The sequence below is a fragment of the Anabrus simplex genome, chromosome 1, assembly GCF_040414725.1.
Source record: "Anabrus simplex isolate iqAnaSimp1 chromosome 1, ASM4041472v1, whole genome shotgun sequence".
NCBI classification, from domain to species: domain Eukaryota; kingdom Metazoa; phylum Arthropoda; class Insecta; order Orthoptera; family Tettigoniidae; genus Anabrus; species Anabrus simplex.
Window position 1 is genome coordinate 1072602223 of NC_090265.1, and position 19440 is coordinate 1072621662.

General features: G+C 38.3%; 1 protein-coding gene across 2 annotated transcripts in view; it reads right to left on the reverse strand.

Annotated features, from left to right (window-relative positions):
* LOC136876167 (regulator of microtubule dynamics protein 1) overlaps window positions 1-19440 on the reverse strand; it is a 113650-nt gene that overhangs the window by 17145 nt on the left and 77065 nt on the right. For both annotated transcript variants that reach the window (XM_067149899.2, XM_067149891.2), the window contains exon 4: window positions 19057-19112. In XM_067149899.2, coding sequence (XP_067006000.2) covers window positions 19057-19112 — 56 coding nt within the window. The remainder of the gene's footprint in view (window positions 1-19056; window positions 19113-19440) is intronic.

Below are 19440 nucleotides of genomic sequence, written 5' to 3' on the forward strand. Positions count from 1 at the left end.
CAAGGCTGGGGTAATTTTGGACTATGCCGCGTGTGTACAAGAGAAGATTAGGAGGACAGTTGTATTGCAACTACGAGAAAAGTAAACTCGATGCGGCAGTAAATGCCATTAAGGCTGGAAAAATGTCGTACCGCAAAGCCGCCGAGTATTTTCAGGTACCGCGATCGATCCTGGAGAATAAGGTGAACCGCACCAACCCCAAAGTAATCGGAGCACCACCTGTCCTGGACACTGAAGAGGAGGAAATGCTTGTACACGGGATCGTCCGAGCAGCACACTGGGGATATCCTCTCACTTCAAGTGATATTCGATGTATTGTAAAGAGGTACCTAGACAGGATTGGAAGAAAGGAGAGGAGACTTACGTAGAATCTTCCAGGCGTCGAATGGGCAAGGTCTTTCTTAAAGAAGCACTCCAGCATTCTCTCCGTTTGCCTCTCAGAGAACATTAAAGAGAGCTCATGCTGAGGTTAGCTCGGAGTCCGTGCATGAATTTTTCGTTAACGTGCAACCCACTCTGGTAAACATTCCACCGGAAAATGTCATAAACTATGACGAAACCAACTTAAGTGACGACCCTGGGAAGAAACACGTGATTGTTAGGAGAAGGATTAAGCATGCGGAGAGAGTAATGGACTTCTCCAAGACAAGTATTTCTGTCATGATGTGTGCAAGGGGGGATGGAAAACTACTGCCTCCGTATGTTTTGTACAAGTCTGAGCATCTGTGGGATACCTGGCAAGAAGGTGGCCCTCCTGGCACCTGATGCAACAGGAACAAAAGTGGATGGTTCAATCTACCGATTTCTGAAGACTGGTTCTTAACTGTGGCACTGCCATATTTGAAACAGCTGGATGGACCAAAAGTCATGATCGGGGACAATTTATCGAGCCATGTGTCTCTCTTCAAGAATGTGAAAAACACAACATTTCTTTTAACCTTCTCCCACCAAATAGCACACATATTCTACAACCTTTAGATGTGTGCTTTTTTGGGCCACTTAAGAAAGCCTGGAGGGATGTGCTGACGAACTGGAAGAAGTGTACACGTGGGCCTATATCTAAGAGATGCTTTCTTATCTCTTCTGAAGGAGGCGCTAAATAAGATAGAGGCGCGAAAAGCAGATAATATCAGAAGTGGCTTCCGCAGCACTGGATTAATTCCTCTTGAACCCCAGAGAGTCCTTAAAAGGTTTCCAGAAACACCGGATTCAAATGCAAAGGAATCGTCTTGGTCATCCATTTTCGAGACAGTACTGTCTCAAGCTCGTTACGGCTCTGGTTCTACCGCATCATCTTGCCATCGTAAACTGAATGTTCCTCCAGGAAAATCTATCGTGGGTGGTTATTTTCATGACAGTGAAACTGCTGTAGAAAATCAGGAAGAAGTTTCACAGTTATCAGATGACCAACCATGTAGTTTCACACTTGGACTAGAAAGTTTTGTTGTAGTGAACTACGATTACGAGCCTGGGAGCAAGAAACGAACTAGGCAATATGTTGGTGTGACGGTCATAGGAGCTCAGGACGTCGTCGTAAAATTCCTACGGTCACACAGGGTAAGCGAGAAAATGTTTGCGTTTCCGAGTGTCGAGGATAAGGATACAGTTCTGAAGGACCAGATTGCCAAAATTCTACCGGCACCAAAAGAGAAAAGGGGAATATCCACATTTGATACAGACGTTGTGTAAATAATCCACACAAATGACTAAACTGAATAGAAAGTAAACTATATTGTATTTTGTGGCAAAGTTTTGTTTGTTTTGTTATGTAAATAAGGAATAATTCTGCTATTTCATGCACATATTTTTTTTTTCGCTAATAACTGTCTGAAATACAGTGGATCTGTCCATCTGTCCGTCCGTTCAAGGCTAAGCCTTGTCGCTGCAGCCACATCCCACGGTCTTCAGCAGTCCTTTTCATCGTAACATAGGAAGCAAAACCCAGCTGAGCGATTATGTTCCTAAGGGATGAGAGATGTGGTCTTCCTCCCGACTTCTTCCCTAGAACCTTTCCTTCGAAGACATTCTGGGGAAAGGTGTCATGTCGTAGGACGTGTCCAAGAAATTTAGCTTACCTCTGCTCTATAAAATAAATTAAGGTCCGTTTCTCATTAGCGTCATTCAAGATTTGGATATTAGTCTTTTTTTTCTGCCCAACTCGTCCCTGTCAGCCTTCTCCCGAACCACATTTCCGCAGCTTCTAGTACTGATTGTGCTTGATTTCCCAAAGTCCAGGTCTCACAACCGTAAGTTAGCACACTCCAAATAAAGGTTTTAACAAATTTCTTCCTGGTTTCAATTCTTATGTGCTTATTTAACAACAGAGTTTTCCTGCTTTGAAACACTTGTTTTGCCATAGCAATTCTTCTTTTGACTTCTGTCAGGCACTGATTATCATTGGTAATAACACTACCCAGATAACAAAATTCTTTAACCCGATCTATTTTTTCACAGCCTAATTTAATGTTTGTTTTCAATTCAGTCTTCTACTTTTGAACGACCAACATTTTCGTTTTCTTTGTGTTTATTTTTAGCCTGAACTTCTCTAACGTGTTGTTTAGTTTACCGAGCATCCTAGTCATTTTGTGCTCTGAATCAGCTATCAATGCAATATCATCTGCAAAGCGAATACTATGAATTTGTTTACCATTAAAATTTATCCCCTTGGTTTTTTATTTTCTTGTTCTAATAGCAAATTCTATGAAGATATTAAACAGATAAGGGACAGCCTTGTCACACTCTTCTTATGCTTACTTCTCTTGTCGTTCCACTGATGTTTATTTCTGTGCTTTGGGATCTATACAGGTTAAAAAGCAAACATCTGTCCTTCCAATCAAGACCCAATGTTCTCAGAGTTTGAAATAATAACTTCCAGTCAACCTTGTTGAATGCTTTCTCTAAGTCCACGAAAGATACATAAGTTTTCCTGTTAACTTCCAGTCTTCTCTCCAGGATTTGACGCAGAGCTAGAATTGCTTCTCTTGTACCCTTACCTGCTCTGAAGCCATATTGGTCGTCATCTAAATTCTGTTCAATTTTCCTGCTGATTTGACCTTTAAGTATTGTCAATAGGATTTTAGAAGCATGGGATAGAATGGCTATTATTCTGTAATCCGAACTGTTCTTGGCATTTCCTTTCTTTGGTAGTGTTATTGTCTGGCTCTTTATGAAATCAGGTGGTATGATTCCTTCTTCATAGCAGTTTGTAATGATATCAAACAATCTCTCTTTCATGATGTCTCTACAGTTCTTTAGCTCTGCTGAAATGTTATCAACACCTACGGCTTTTTTATCCTTTAATAAGCGTAGAGACATATTAAACTCACTTTTTGTAATTGGTGGGCCTTTCCTTACTACCTCAATCAGGCTCTCATCCTCTCCATAATTCCGAATGTTATCTATTTCCTGACCTTCATATAGATCTTCAATATATTGCTTCCAGCGGTCACCTACCTCCTCATTTTCAAAAAGAATCTTTCCTGCTTTGTTTTTAACCACATTACTTCTAGTTATTTTCTTATTCTGCAATGATTTTATTTTAAAATATGCCTTATCAGATTTCCCTGCTTTTAAATCTTTTTCAATGTCATCGCCAATTTCATTCACCCAGCTGTCTTTTGCTAAGCGACACTTGTCTGTTATTAAATTTTTTAATGCTCAATATTGTTTAAAATCCCTGCTTCTCATTTTGTTCCTCTGTTCAATGAGATCTAAAATTTTTTGAGTCATCCAAGGCTTCTTTGGTTCCAATTTTCTTTTACCCAATATTTCTGAAGTGGCTGTCATTAAGCTGTTCTTGACATTTTCCCATCCAGTACTTTCACTGCTCAGTTGATTAGTTTTCTCTTTGAATTTTGAAGCCAAATCTGCAATGTGTAAGTTATTCAAACACTATTTTTTCGAATCATACGCTTTATGTTTTCTGAACCTAATACTGCACTTTGCTGCAACTAATATATGATTGCTGTCTACATCAACCCCTTGGTAACTATGACTTGGTCTCTGTATCTCTGTCTTACTATTATATAATCTAACAGATGTCTTCTACTATCTCCAGGAGCCTTCCATGAATAACATCGTCTTTTGTGAACATCAAAGCATGTATTAGTTATTAATAGTTCATGCTGTTCACAAAACTCAAGCAATTTTTCTCCTCTAGAGTTTATTTTGCCAAGTCTGAATTTACCAGTATGTTTAAGATTTTCATGACTACCAACTGAAGCATTGAAGTCTCCCATTAATATTAGCTTTGGTGTCTACTAACTCAAAGAGTTCTTGAATACAATCATACATTTCTTCTACAACATCGTCTTCGCTGTTTGTGGTTGGAAAATATGCCTGAATAATGACTACGTCAACAGGATCAGCTTTTATCTTAACCATCATAATCCTGTCACTGATATGGAGGGTATTCATCACATTTTGACACCATTTACCTTTTAGGATTATTGCTGCTCCATTCATTCCACCTTTATAATTTCCGGTGTGTATTACCCTGAAATTCCCTGATTGAAAGTCTCCGTTTCCTGCCCATCTAGTTTCACATACACCAAGCACATCTACGTCTTTCTTGATCATTGAGTTCATTACTTCTTCCAATTTTCCAAGCTTGCCTAATGTTCTCACATTCCATGTACCTAAGTTGAACTTACTGTTCTCTTTGCAAGGATTTTGCATGATGACGACCGGAGAGGCCTTGCTGTTGTTTCCACTCCTGCCGAATCTTGGCTTCCGACTTCCATGATTAGTAACTACAATTCTATTACTGCAACTTGGCACGGCTGCTATTCAAGGGATATCCCTAAGATCTTTAATGAAGTGGTTTCCCGCTGCCTTCTGTATCCTAAGGTTGCTGACCAGATCAAGCCAGTTCATCCGCCTTTAGGGATGATTTCTCATCACAAGGACAAGAGGGTGACCTGGATCTCTACCTGCTCATCCACCCTCTGAGAGGCCGTTGGCACTTGGTAGAAGGGGACCACTTATACCGGTGGTCACTCGGTAGACGCAGTTTAATGTCATACCCGGAACATGCGTAAATAATAATAATACTAAATGGATGTAAACACTTCATAGCCATACCTAACAAGTAATAATAATAATAATAATAATAATAATAATAATAATAATAATAATAATAATAATAATAATAATAATAATAATAATAATAATAATTTGACCTTGATACTTGCATTATTTACCCATGGTTTAAAGAATATTGTTTTCAAGTTATATAAGTCTATTACACTTGCATCATTATCAATGGATTAAACTACGATTCCTACAAGGAAGTATTAATAAATACATTTTAATGAAAATTATATTTCATTACAAACTACTGATGATGAATATCTATATAATTATTTAAAATACAAAGCCATTTCTTTAAACACCTTTTGTGACCAATTATTGATTTTTTATATATATATTAAATTGCCATTTTTAATATCAACATGTTGTAAGTGTTGGTGACTGTGCCGTGTAAAAACTGTTATTCTCCCCGGCTTGTCTTCTCTTCATCTTCATCTTACTCTACGTGCTTGCAAGCTACGTTATGAATTGTGTATTTCTTCTATGTATTTGTATGTATTTTGCCTTGCTACGCTTTGCCCCTCTTAAGGAATAAATTTGTTGCCTCCCTTCCTGTATGTCTTCAGAGAAACACAGATTTTATCTCGCTCTGAAGTGTCCTGCCTGCTTTGCGAGGCCTCTCTCTCTCTCTCTCTCTCTCTCTCTCTCGCTTCGTGCCCCTCTGCTCCTCCCCTCTCCTCTAGAGGGGAGTTCCGGTCCTCGTGACTGGTGAGAGGCTCCTCGTGGCCTTGTCTGGCCACGGTGTCAATCTCTTGTTGGCACTGGTGCAGTGCGCTGGTTTTTCTGGGCTTACCTTGTGACCCTTCGAACCCGGCACGCTAGTGCGGAGGTAAGACAGAGAGGGACCTTGATACTGTACACTTAAAACATCTTGCCATGATAGAAAGATGAAGGTGGTGGTACCTGCTGTTTTGGTGCCCATGATTTTCAAACTGGAAGGGATTGGATGGTGAAGTGGGTGAATTGGTTAGAGCTTGCAAGCTTTGTAAAATTAGCAAGCCACCACTGAATACTAAAGTCGGATTTCTATCTTCTTCTCAAGCTACTCGCCCTATGGAGCGTGTTTTTATAGATTATATCGGGCCCCTCCCCAAATCGAAAGGGGATGGTAATAGGTTTATTCTTGTCTGTGTTGACGCTTTCACTCGCTTTACGGGCATGTTTCCCTCTAAGCTTGCCACAGCTGACACCACGGTAAAGTGTTTGAAAAGCATTTTTTTCTACATTTGGGCCTTGTCAAGTTTTAGTCTCCGATAATGCGAGGGCTTTTACATCCAATTTCTTTAAAAAATTCTGTTTCGGCCTCTCCATCTCTCATGTTACGACCTCTGTTTACTATCCTCAGCCGTCGTATGCGGAGAGGGTAAACCGTAATTTGCACTCGGCACTTATCGCCTTCCATCACAAAGATATTTTTGGAGGTGGGATAACTTGGTTAACTTATGCTTTCAATACCGCTGTTCACGAAGCGCATAAGTCGTCCTCCTTTTCTATCATGTTCGGTTTTATCCCTAACTCACCATTGTCAAATCTATGGAATATAAATGATCTGTTTCCGGAGAATATTGATCCTCCTAATGTTAGCGCTACGTGGAAACGTGCTATGGATAACCTTAAGGTTTTTAACTTAAGGAAGCAGCAATGTTACAATCAGGGGCGCGCACCTGTCAGCCTGGCCGTAGGTGACAACGTTTTTGTGAAGAATTTTGTACTGTCGGGTAAGCTCTCTCCTCGCTTTTGGGGACCTTGTACTGTTATCAAATTTTTTACTCCAGTCACATTGCTCATTAGGGACCCCATGGCGGAGAAGGTGTTTAGGGTGCACCTCTCTCAAGTCAAGCCTGCCTAAATTTTTGGTGCCGTTTTGCACCTGGTTTGCCTTGCTTCGAATTATTTGTGGAGGGTTTCCTTAATTAAGGACGATACCTTGCTGTATTTTAAGGTGTTTAGCCTTGTTAAACTGCATGTTTTGATTAACTGTGCTTGTACTTCTTTTACCTCACACCCCTTCCGCCTTTCTCTCCCTCCCTTTGTTTGCTTCCTGGCTTACCTTCACGATGCTGCTGGGTCCTTATGCTGCCTGACTTTGTTAACCTGCCCCCGGTCCTTCCTTGAAAAGCGCAAAGAGACAGACTTCTGTTGGCTCTGTTATTTTTCCAGCCTTTCGGTGCATCCTGTTGCCGAGCTCTCTGGGAGGGCCCCTCGGTGGAGCTATTGGTATGTTTTGCACGCTGTGACCTGTTTTTCGGCTCCTCATGGATCATGTCACACCTTCAGAGCCCCTATCTTCGTGCCTATCTGATCTTATGGCCAGTACTCTTTCTGGTTGCTCTGCTTCTGCAACCTTGCTATGTGAAGGACCGAGTGGGAAATTCGTCGCTGTACCTTATTCTCCAAGTTTCCTGGAGTGCCGCCTATGAACTTTCAGTGTGGCTGAATTACCTTTCTTCGGATTCTACTTGTGATTATAAAAATGTGTGCTCCTTGAACCAGGAGATTTTCCAAAAGCACGGAACTCTTTTAAGAAGTATTTCACTCACATTTTATTTTTAAAGTTAACTTTCATCTTTCTCCGATGCCGGATTTAAGGCGGGGAGGATCTGTGCCGTGTAAAAACTGTTATTCTCCCCGGCCTATCTTCTCTTCATCATCTTACTCTATGTGCTTGCAAGCTGTGTTATGAATTGTGTATTTCTTTGATGTATTTGTATGTATTTTGCCTTGCTGTGCTTTGCCCCTCTTAAGGAATAAATTTGTTGCCTTCCTTCCTTTATGTCTTCAGAGAAATGCAGATTTTATCTCGCTCTGAAGTGTCCTGCCTGCTTTACGAGGCCTCCCTGTCTCTCTCGCTTCGTGCCCCTCTGCACCTCCCCTCTCCTCTAGAGGGGAGTTCCGGTCCTCGTGACTGGTGAGCTGCTCCTTGTGGCCTTGTCTGGCCGCGGTGTCAATCTCCTGTTGGCACTGGTGCAGTGCGCTGCTTTTCTGGGCTCGCCTTGTGACCCTTCGAACCCGGCACGCTAGCGCGGAGGTAAGACAGAGAGGGACCTTGATACTGTACATTTAAAATGTTGTTACTTGGAAAGGTGCCTAAGGTAATTATGAAAATTTATGAATGTCTAATGGTAGGAGCCTAGTGCTTTCGATATTATCTTTACTTAAGGTTTCAAGTTGATGTGTTCGATTGAGTTGGGAAAGAATATGTTTTCTTGGCTGAAATGTTTTCCCCTTCTGGGAAAGGCTCCTGGTAACTAATCATCTACCTCACTTGCCCCAGATATTGGAAATTGTTAAGACGGGCAATTCCCCGATAGTGGGATTAGGTTAGTGTTGTTTTTCAAGGGCACTGTAATTTGCTGCGCATTTTCTATACGCCTTAAAAGCGTTGTTTCCTGTTAAGGTACCAAATGGCCTTGTTTTACCTACTCTTAATATTACTGCTAAGTTTCTGAATTTTTATTGTGTTTCTCTTATATTCAGAAAGTGTCTTATATACTCGTTACTGTTCGATACCCGGCTTACGTTCAGGGAGTTAGCTCGAGAAACCCTTCACAAAAGTGTGTGAACATGTACCTGATAGTGAGGGCTGGTTCCCTCATTCTTATCCTGCTGTAGTTCTGAAAGTGCATAAGGGTATAATCTTCTTTAATTGTGAGTTGTTGGGATTTGATATATTTAAAGGAGTTAAAGCTTTCAGCATTGTAGTAAAAGAAGCTTGGCGAGTTGTTATTGTTAAATAAAGTTTGGCATCTTCATTTAATATTACTTATTTTCCAGTCCCCTTGGGCCGCCGCTTTTTTCCGCTCTACCCCACTGCTCAGTGACCAACAGCGTGTTTCCATACCTCCCGTCCATACCTGCAAGTGCTAATGTATAATTCAAAGAGGAGAGATTGAGCTGTGTTTCTTTCATTGTAATTCTCTACAGTCTTTGCTTGTCCGAGAATTACCAAGTAAACTCCTTCCTGAGTAGCAATGCATTCAGGCTGAAGAATCTGTTCTTGCTTTGTACTACTTCTAGAATTGCCGTATAATCCCAATGTTCTAGGTTACATATTAGTTTACAGTTTGCTTCATGTTATGAATCAAAACGATCAGTAAAAAGCACCAAGAGTGGTAACTCCTTTGTGAGGTTATGATGCTGCATTGTACAGATAGATTGTCTTTGTTGTTGTTCGTTCCGAGAACTGAGGTGTAATTTAAATATTTTAGGTTATGGTACGGTAATAATTTACGTAGTGTTGTGTATTAAAACAATCACTAAGAAGTGCCAAGAGCTGTAACTCCTTTGTGAGATTAGTATTTTTTTTTTTTTTCTGCTAGTTGCTTCACGTCGCACCGATACAGATAGGTCTTATGGCGACGATGGGACAGGGAAGGGCTAGGAGTGGGAAGGAAGCAGCCGTGGCCTTAATTAAGGTACAGCCCCAGCATTTGCCTGGTGTGAAAATGGGAAACCACGGACAGCCGACAGTGGGGTTTGAACCTACTATCTCCCGAATACTGGATACTGGCCGCACTTAAGCGACTGCAGCTATCGAGCTCGGTGAGATTATTTTAGCCATGGAATGGCATGCTGTTATCATGCTAGTGATATGTATGCTGTTTGGGCCTTTCTGTGTGCTTTTGGGACTTACTGTTGTTTTTGTCAAATAATAAACCAGAGATTAAAAATAAAATATTGATATTGTTCTCGGATATATTAACTGGCGACTAGGAATGCCGAATCCTAACAGTAAAGTTGTAAAAACCACGATTAATGAACAGGCTGAAGCATTGGTTTTAACACAGCCTGTTACACAGGTCATATCAGGTATGTCAATTCCATTACCAATGTTAAGCAAAGACGAGCCCTTTGAAAATTATATTGAAAGACTTCAATAGTATTTTCATGTGTCATCTGTGGCAGAGGCAAGTCGTGTTCCACCACTACAGGAAAAGCAGGAGATTATAAAGTCAGGTGGTGATTATGTCACCAGATCGGGCAGAGCAGTGAAGCCTCCCTGTCAGTTTTCGCACTCTGACCTAAATTCTTAGCTTAAGTAACTAGCATAATGTATGTTTATTATACACATTTAAATTAAAATAAGTAGTCTTTCTGTGTGCTTTTGTGTTATATATGAGATGATAACAGCATGCTATTCCATGGCTAAAATAATCTCACAAAGGAGATTAAAGAGATTAAAAATGAAATTAAGCTCTTGTTCTCAGATATATTAGTTAGGAGACAGTAATTGTTTATTGCATGCTGTTTCCCATCCATTATTCAATACCAAAAAGCATCATCATGAAATATGGTTGCAATTAGTTAAAAAAAAAACTACATATGAATGGGAAAGTTATGTTATGTGTGTAGACTTCTGTGGAAAAAAAATAATAATAATTTTGACAAAAAGACTAGCAAACATCGTTGATAAACAGATTCTGGATCAGCAATTTGGTTTCAGAAAACAAAGATCAACTCTACAGGAAATAAACTACTGCCAAGACAGCATCTTGGAAGCCATAAGGGTATGTAAAGAAAAACTTGAGTCTTCATAGATTACACAAAGACTTTTGATTGAATCAACTGAACCATGATAATAAAGAAATTAATTTCAATGTTTGGTGATAATTATTACATTATCACACAGGTTAAAGACATACTAGACAGCAATCAGGTAGAAATAGATGACAAAATAACTAGCTGGGCGCAGAAGAATGATCTACACATAAATCAACCAAAAACAGTTGCAATAACCTTCAGGTTAAAACCATGGGTAAATAATGCAAGTATCAATGTCAAATTATTATTATTATTTTTATGATTCTTAAATTATTATTTGATTTAATTTAATGGTGTGAGGCCTCCAGAGAAGCCTGGTGCAAGTTTTTTGGACACTGTATAGGCGACCTGTGCATCCATGAAGAAGGGTCCCTACCTAAGGTGAATTCTAATGCTGAAGACCGCATGAACAACCAGCCCCTGAAACAGCAATATTAACTAATGAAAGTTAACAACTTAGCCATGGAGCCGTACACTTAAACGATGATCCTTTAGTATTTCTAGAATTTCATCAAAAGAGGAATGAATCCTAATAGACTTTTACTTCACGGCAGCTATGACATCTATGCAATGGAAAGGCTCGTGCTACGAGCTATGTCACACCATCATGTATTTCACTGCAAGATCTGCATGACAAAAGTGTACCCTTTACCTTGCACAGAATGCATTTGTGAACTGAGTGCAAGACAATGCAATAGATACCATGCTCTTCTATTTATTTATTTATTTATTTATTTATTTATTTATTTATTCATTCATAAAGTGCAAGATACAGACACACTGAGCAAATTTCACTTGTACTGTCAACAGGCAAATTAACAAACACAGACTTTCATAATAAAATATAATAAATAAGGTTATTTGCTTTACGTCCCACTAACTACTCTTTTATGGTTTTTGGAGATGCCGAGGTGCCGGAATTTAATCTCGCAGGAGTTCTTTTATGTGCCAGTAATTCTACCGACACGAGGCTCATGTATTTGAGCACCTTCAAATACCACCGGACTGAACCAGGATCGAACCTGCCAAGTTGGGGTCAGAAGGCCAGCGCCTTAACCGCCTGAGCCACTCAGCCCGGCATATATAATAAAATATAACAAACATAATAGATGAGTAACATGATCAGATACACAGCTTATTAATAATAACTGTCCAAATCTAAAACCATGATAATGTCCATGTTCACTGCCAAGTTGCCATAGGTCAAGATGGTGGTATAACCACTTCACACAAGCTTATTCTTAAGAGATTATTTACACTCCTCTGGAATAAACTTTTTCTTGAAGCTATACCAAGCTCTTATTAATATTATTAGAGTAAGTTTAGAGACAAATTAGAAAGGATCGTTTGAGAGTTTATAGTGTGTGGGAAATGTAGAGAAGGTCTTTGACTCTGGTGGAGCAGGAAGGAGCAAGGAGAGAGAACAGTGAGACAAGATATTCTGAGTGTAATACCAATTTAAAATTCCATGGAGGAAAATCAGGTCAGCTGCCTGTCAACTAATGTGCAGCAGTGACATATTTATCACTCTAAATACCTGCTATGTAGACTGATTTCTAAGTCTGGGGTTTCTGTTCCTTAAAATTGCTGAAAAGAAGGACACTGCTCTGTCTAACTGGTTATCGGAGAGCAATAGTTCAGGTTAAATGATTGTGAGGAAGAAGAAGCAAAGAGCAGTAGTATCAAAGATTTCTCTGAAACAATAGAGAATGCATAGTCATTTTCATAGTCTTGGCTGTATATGTTTTGTACATGGCACCTGAATTGTAATATGGTCTCAAATATTACGCATAAGACCTGCTGTTACTTAACTAAAATGATGGACTTGTTGAGTAGGTAATATGATGTGGGTAGAGGAGATTTCTGTAGGGTTACTTTCAAGTGGCTGTATTTTTCTGGACTGGAGATAAGTTTCCAAATATGGTACCAATTCGAGAGGAAGTTGAGTGAGGATTGTCGAAGAGCTGCATCATCTGTATTCTGATCACCCTAAATACCTTGCAGTCATCAGCAAAGAGTATTATATTTGTCGTTTCATTGAGTTTGGATGTCAGATCTTCCTAATACAAGGAAAACAGAGAGCACTGCCATGAGGATGATGTGCCCGATATTCTACTCTCTCCCGACAGCCAGCAAGGAGGGTCAGAAGACTGTCATGTATATTGAATCGTTCGGAGAGTTTATTGAGCAGCAGAACTGATGTATCCACAAAGACGCACACAAAATGCTATCACTTGTGTACGCTGTTTTTTAATTTACAATTTATGTACACATTACACACACATCAATAAACCACCATTTTGAACAACCAACTATCACAAAGAATAAGAAGACTGCCTGCAACAGATGCATGTCAACTACCAACCCAACAAAACCATTCACATACCTCATATGAAACACTCACTAACACGACTACCACAGAAGTCTCATCAAAACAACTCGAACTCCACCATCAAGACTGTCTCTTTATATATGTTGCCTGGTCAGGCTTCTAGAAGAATATGACACAACATATTTTCTCGTAAATCCAAGAGTTTCCAATAACCTAGTTATAACATAAGGAAGTTTCAACAACTATCTAGTGTCAAAGATATGTTATTCTGGATATTACAGTGTGTGTGTGTGTGTGCGCACAATTTTACATTGGATTATCCACCATATATACAAGTAATAATAAATGATATATTAATTATGTGTTCTTACATTAAATAAATTTATAGTAATATATATACACACCAGATGTTTCATGACATAACCTCACAAATAATACGATCGTGATTGTACCGAAAAAAGTCCGGATATAACTACGTAAATAATAATAATATTAATACTAAATGGATGTAAACACTTCATAGGCATACCTCACAAGTCACAATAATAATAATAATAATAATAATAATAATAATAATAATAATAATAATAATAATAATAATTAGTCTATTACACTTGCATCAGTGTATGGTCTACAGAATCAAAACCTTTCAAAATGTCTACATAGCAGACATCCAGCTGTGATATTTAGCTGCAATTTCATGTGATGCAAAACTATGTGGAGTGGCCAGGTGTATTAGACAAGAGCCACCTGGTCGGAAACTATGCTGGTTGGAAGAGATACGGTATAACACGAAATGAAGGTCAGGAAATGCTGGTGTATACATTTTTCAAAGATAAAGGTTAGTGTGGGGAGAATAAAAACTGGTCGGTACAATGAAACATTGAATTTACCTTACTTAAGTAGTGGGACAATATTTTTCCATTTGTAGGCCGCAAAATAACTGTTAGTTTTGAGAGAGGAACACAAAGGCTGTTGGCAGTAGTTTTCAAGAAACGACCTATAGTGTCAGGATCAGTAGCTTGATTGGTATGAAGAGTTTGAAGAAGGTTTTGAACTTGGTGCGGTAGTTATACTCGATAAGATTCTGTCTGAAACTGTGTCAACTGGAGGGTGTGGTAGGTTTTGTAAAAGAGTGTAAAAGTTGGCAAAGAAATACCTGTTAAACAGTTCACTCTATCAGTGATATGCAATGAGAAATCAATATCATTAACACAATTTTGTCTGTACTCTGTACAAGTTTGTAATCTGGACACTGTGCGCATTTCTACTATTACATATTATTAAGGGCTCTAACAAATATAAACATTTTCTGTCTTCAGACAGTCAGTACAGTGGTCAGGTTCATTTCAAATACATTTGTCATTTATTTCTTGATTGTAGACATGATAATAAGCTTTTGGGCCTTTTCAATGTCAAGAAAATAAGGTGAAATTCTTTATGCTTACACAGAGAATTTTGCTCCGCATCTTCAGAAGAAAATCTTGTCTATTCGCGAGGAAGACTTCTCTAATCATGAAGGTTTGAATTTAAGAATCCTTTACCGTTGGTCTATAGTAAATGGTTCTCTCGTTCATCACCAGATGAATTTCACCTTTTTTACTTGATATGGCAAAAGCCCCAAAGCTTATTATCATGTCTCCAATTACTAGCCATGAAAGCATCAATCTAAATATTTTCTAATCGTTAATTTAGAGTGTACAGAACAGATGACACAAGTCTTGATTATAGTACCAGGAATATTATTTGCAACTTACTTTTCTCTGACAATGTTGGTGTAGGTCATTACACCAATGTAGAATTTCATCCCATATCAACTTATTTTTAAAAGCCAGCTTCTAATATACACAATGGAAGATGAAAAAGAACCCCTTTAGTTTTCGATTGGATTTTTAAACAGTTTGGAATTAAATGCTTTACCCATCTCTTCCTGTGAATAAAAATTAATTTTAAAATTGCACTTTTTCCAAAGATTTTCTTTTCTTTTAAAATTTAATAAAATAAAGGTTAATTGTTCAAATATATCATTACAAAGTGATCAATAATGTTGTGCTGACATAATGTTGGAAGTTCCTTGGTAGAACATATGATTACAGTACCTTTTGTATATTTTTATTTATTTAGTTTACAAACAATTTAACAACTTCATCAGTGACACAAACAAATTTCACAACATGAATTTATGGCTTGAATTAATGTTGTTTCTTTTGCTTGTTGTTCAAAGGGGCCTAACATCTAGGGCCATTGGCCATTTGAAATAATAATAATAATAATAATAATAATAATAATAATAATAATAATAATAATAATAATAATAATAATAATAATAATAATAATAATAATAATAATAATAATAATAACAATAATAATAATAATAATAATCATCATCATAATAATAACGATGGTTTCTTTAATACACATTTTGTCTTATTCTTACACATCCTGTACTTTCTCCTAATATTTGCTTCATGGAAAATTATAATATGACTAATTCTGTCCATGCAGACAAGCCTTTCAAACAAATTTCACAACATAAACTTATGCTTTTACTCACGAAATGTTGAGAAGCAGTCTGCATGTAGGTGAACCTGAAATATTTTGCATGCATATATTGTCCAACTTTTACACACCCTGAACCTCCTTCATGGTGAATGATAATATGAGGTCTTCCTTCAGTGAACTTATTTAATATTAAATTAAATACTTGGTATGATATTCTTGCATGGGTGCTCTTTTGGATCCAATTCTAAATCTTCCTCCTCACTCCTTAGCAGATGTAAAACTATGTGCAAAATGAAGACTATTTGACTTATGGTTGAGCCTGTTGCCAAGTGATACATCTTCCAAATATTCAAAATCACACTGTAGATTGCATTAGAAAATAATGGCCACCATCATTTTTGCATCTCCCAGCTCACAACTGCGCGTCCCTACCACATGGCCAACTCGCCTGGTATGTGAACTTCTTATCCTGTCGTTGGCAATGCCGTTATTCTGTAAATCCACTCCTCCAATTCTTTGGTTGTATTCATAAAACAATTTCTGTTGAGGAACCATGGTGTGCTTCTTCCTTTCTGATGTACCATTTTTACATGCATTAGTGGGTCTAAGGTACCAAAGTTGGTCACAAATGAGACAACAGAATTATTATGCCATGTAACTGCAAATAATTTGTTGCTGACATCAAATCTGAAATCAAACCTCCCTTTTGGCTCTTTTGCTAATTCTTTTGTTGTCTGAAATGGACAGGGTGCCAGTTGATTCTCCAGTTGCAAAGAATATCTTTTCTGTAAGAAGAGAATGGCTTGTGAAGAAGTTATAAAAAATATGGTGTGATTTTCAGAATCCTGGACTACTTTCAGCAAGTCTGTAACTACTCTTTCACCTGAAGTCAAATTTTCATCACAAATTTTCTGCAAAGCTCCTTCATAAGGCTCAAACTGATACACATATTCTGTTGCTGAGGTAATACATCACAGTATGAATCCGAATCACATCTTAGTGGAATGGCATCCAAAACAGTGTATCAGCTCTTCATTTATAGATATTTTATGAAAAAGTTGTAAGAATCACTTGCTGACTAGAAGTATTTTTTTTTTGGCTATTGGCTTTACACAGATATGTCTTATGGCGACGATGGGACAGGAAAGGGCTAGGACTGGGAAGGAAGCGGCCGTGGCCTTAATTAAAGTACAGCCCCAGCATTTTCCTGGTGTGAAAATGGGAAACCACGGAAAACCATCTTCAGGGCTGCTGACAGTGGGGTTCGAACCTACTATCTCCCGAATACTGGATACTGGCCGCACTTAAGCGACTGCAACTATTGAGCTCGGTGACTAGAAGTATAATGAATATTTTCTTTGAGTAAAGATTTTGTCGCTTTTTGACCAGAAGTACAATATTAAATTTGCATAAGATGTTCCTCTGAGAGCTTTGAAGTCAGTGTTACATCACGACTGTGCTGTTGCCTGTGGTCTAATATTTTAATGTTGTAACATAACGTGTGAGGTGGAGACCAAGTTTTGAACCAAGCTCCTTAAGATTTTCGCAGTTCAATACGGGACCTGCAGTATAAAAAAGGGGATATTTATAAAAGTTGAAAACTATGAGGAAAAAGAGCTTGGGCTTGAATGAGACTCACCTCAGACGGCGAAACTGTGAGTTGTGCTAAATCAGTATTATGCTGTGCTACTTATAATAATGTTGTGCTAAATCAGCATTATGTATATCCCATATACAGAACAGCTAATTATTCGTGTGCAACTTTATAATGAATCAGCTGATATAACGTGAAATAATGAAAAAAAGTTACTTAAAAGTCGAACCATTGACTACCAAGTTCAACTCGGACTTAAACAAAGTTTTAAAGTGTTATATGTACAGTGAAATCTCGGAATACGAGTAACTTGATCTACAAGTGTTTTGCAAGACGAGCAAATATTTTAAGTAAACTTTAACTTGATAAGTTCGTTAAGGATAAGTTCCTTCCTGTCAAAACTACTCCAGCCTATGGATCAGCAAGTTATTTCGAACTTCAAGAAGCTATACACCAAAGCACTATTTCAGCAATGCTTCGAAGTGACCAAAGGAAGAAACCTTACCCTCCGTGAGTTTTGGAGAAATCATTTCGCCATCGTGAACTGCCTGAAGATCATCGATAAAGCCGGGGATAGAATCTCCAAGAGAACACTCACTTCCGCTTGGGGAAAGCTGTGGCCTGACTGTGTTCTTGGACGTGACTTTGACGGGATTGATGGTGACAATGAGCTGCCGATTGTCGATGAAATTGTGTTCTAGGGAAGACTATGGGGCTGGAGGTGAAAGACGTGGACATTCAAGAGCTGGTGGAAGAACATAGCCAGGAAATGACCACCAACGAACTGATGGACCTGCATCACGAACAACAGGAGGAGGTTATGGAGATCTCGTCCAGGGAAAAGGAGGAGGAAAAGTCAATGGAATCTCTCACTTCAACTGAGAATCAGGAGAAGTGCAAAATGTGGGAAACGGTGCAAAATTTTGTAGAGAAACACCACCCGAATTAGGCTGTAGCAGTGCGAGCGATGAATCAGTTCAATGACAATGCAATGTCATATTTTCGTGAAATCCTCAAAAGGATGCAAAAGCAACAGTAATTGGACAGGTTCCTTGTTAATGTTGCATGAAAAGAAAACAATTCCAGTGAGCCAACAGGTAGCAATGATTCCATTAGTGAAATTCGTGCTATAAAGTAACACTTCTCATGTCATCTCTCGTCTCCCTCACACCAACAATGATTCGATGGTAAGGTAAAGTGCACTTTAATTTGTTTTACATTATATTTTGTTTTAGAAATGGTATACGAATACATATTGTTGTGTTGTGGACGATCAATCCGCGTTTCAATTGTTTCTTATGAGAAAACTTGCTTTGATATACGAGCGCTTTGGATTACAAGCATGTTGCCGGAACGAATTATGCTCGCAATCCAAGGTTCCACTGTATTCTTAAAAACTATGTTTGTTGAGTTCTTAACTCATGTTTGTACAATCAGATTGCTATAATTCACCTTCCATGTGTTGTTCCGATAATGACTGTCAAGTTCTGAACTATTCACTATTTTATTCCCCATTTTACTCACATTTAAGCAAAATGTTATAATATTTTGTGTATTGTGCATGTTTGTATATAAATATGTACCTATGCTTGTACCCACATTTTGGCTGAAGATGACACTAAACAGATTTGAAACTAGTCCCAAGTAAATAAGTTGTAATTTAACCATTATAACATTGATCTGTATTGAAAAGGTGGACCCTTTAAGTTACCTCTCTTAAGGCACAGTAAGTCAATCATTTATAACCTACAAATAAGTTCAATCTTCGTTTGTGTTACTTATAATAATATTGTGCTAAATCAGTATTATGCATATGGATTTTCCGCATATCCCATATACAGAACAGCTAATTATTCGTGTGCAACTCTACAATCAATCAGCTGATGTAACATGAAATATATTATGCTAAGAACAATATATATGTGATAACTGAAAAAAAATCTAATGGGTAAAACCTACAGGTATATCTGGATAAAGTTCACAGAAACAAACGTACCAACTTCCCAACATGTAGAGCGTGGTGGCATCTGTAGGGTTCAACTCAGCTGCTTTCTGGAACACAAGAGAACAGATTGTCAGGTTAGAAACAGAGGAACATAACTCCAAAAATGTGTTTCTGTTTTTATTGGGCGTAACTACTTAAACATCAAAGTTTATCATTTTCATGTCCCGTATTGACGATAATATAATTATTATAGATGAATGAGGTAATCCACCTAATCAATACCACATAAAACAATGTGACCTTGCCACGATGGGGAGGCTTGCATGTCCCAATGAAGTAGATAGCCAAGTTGCAGGTGCAACCATATCGGATGAGTATCTATCGAGAGACCAGACTAACAAATGGTTCATCGAAAGGGGGTAGCAGCCTTTCGGA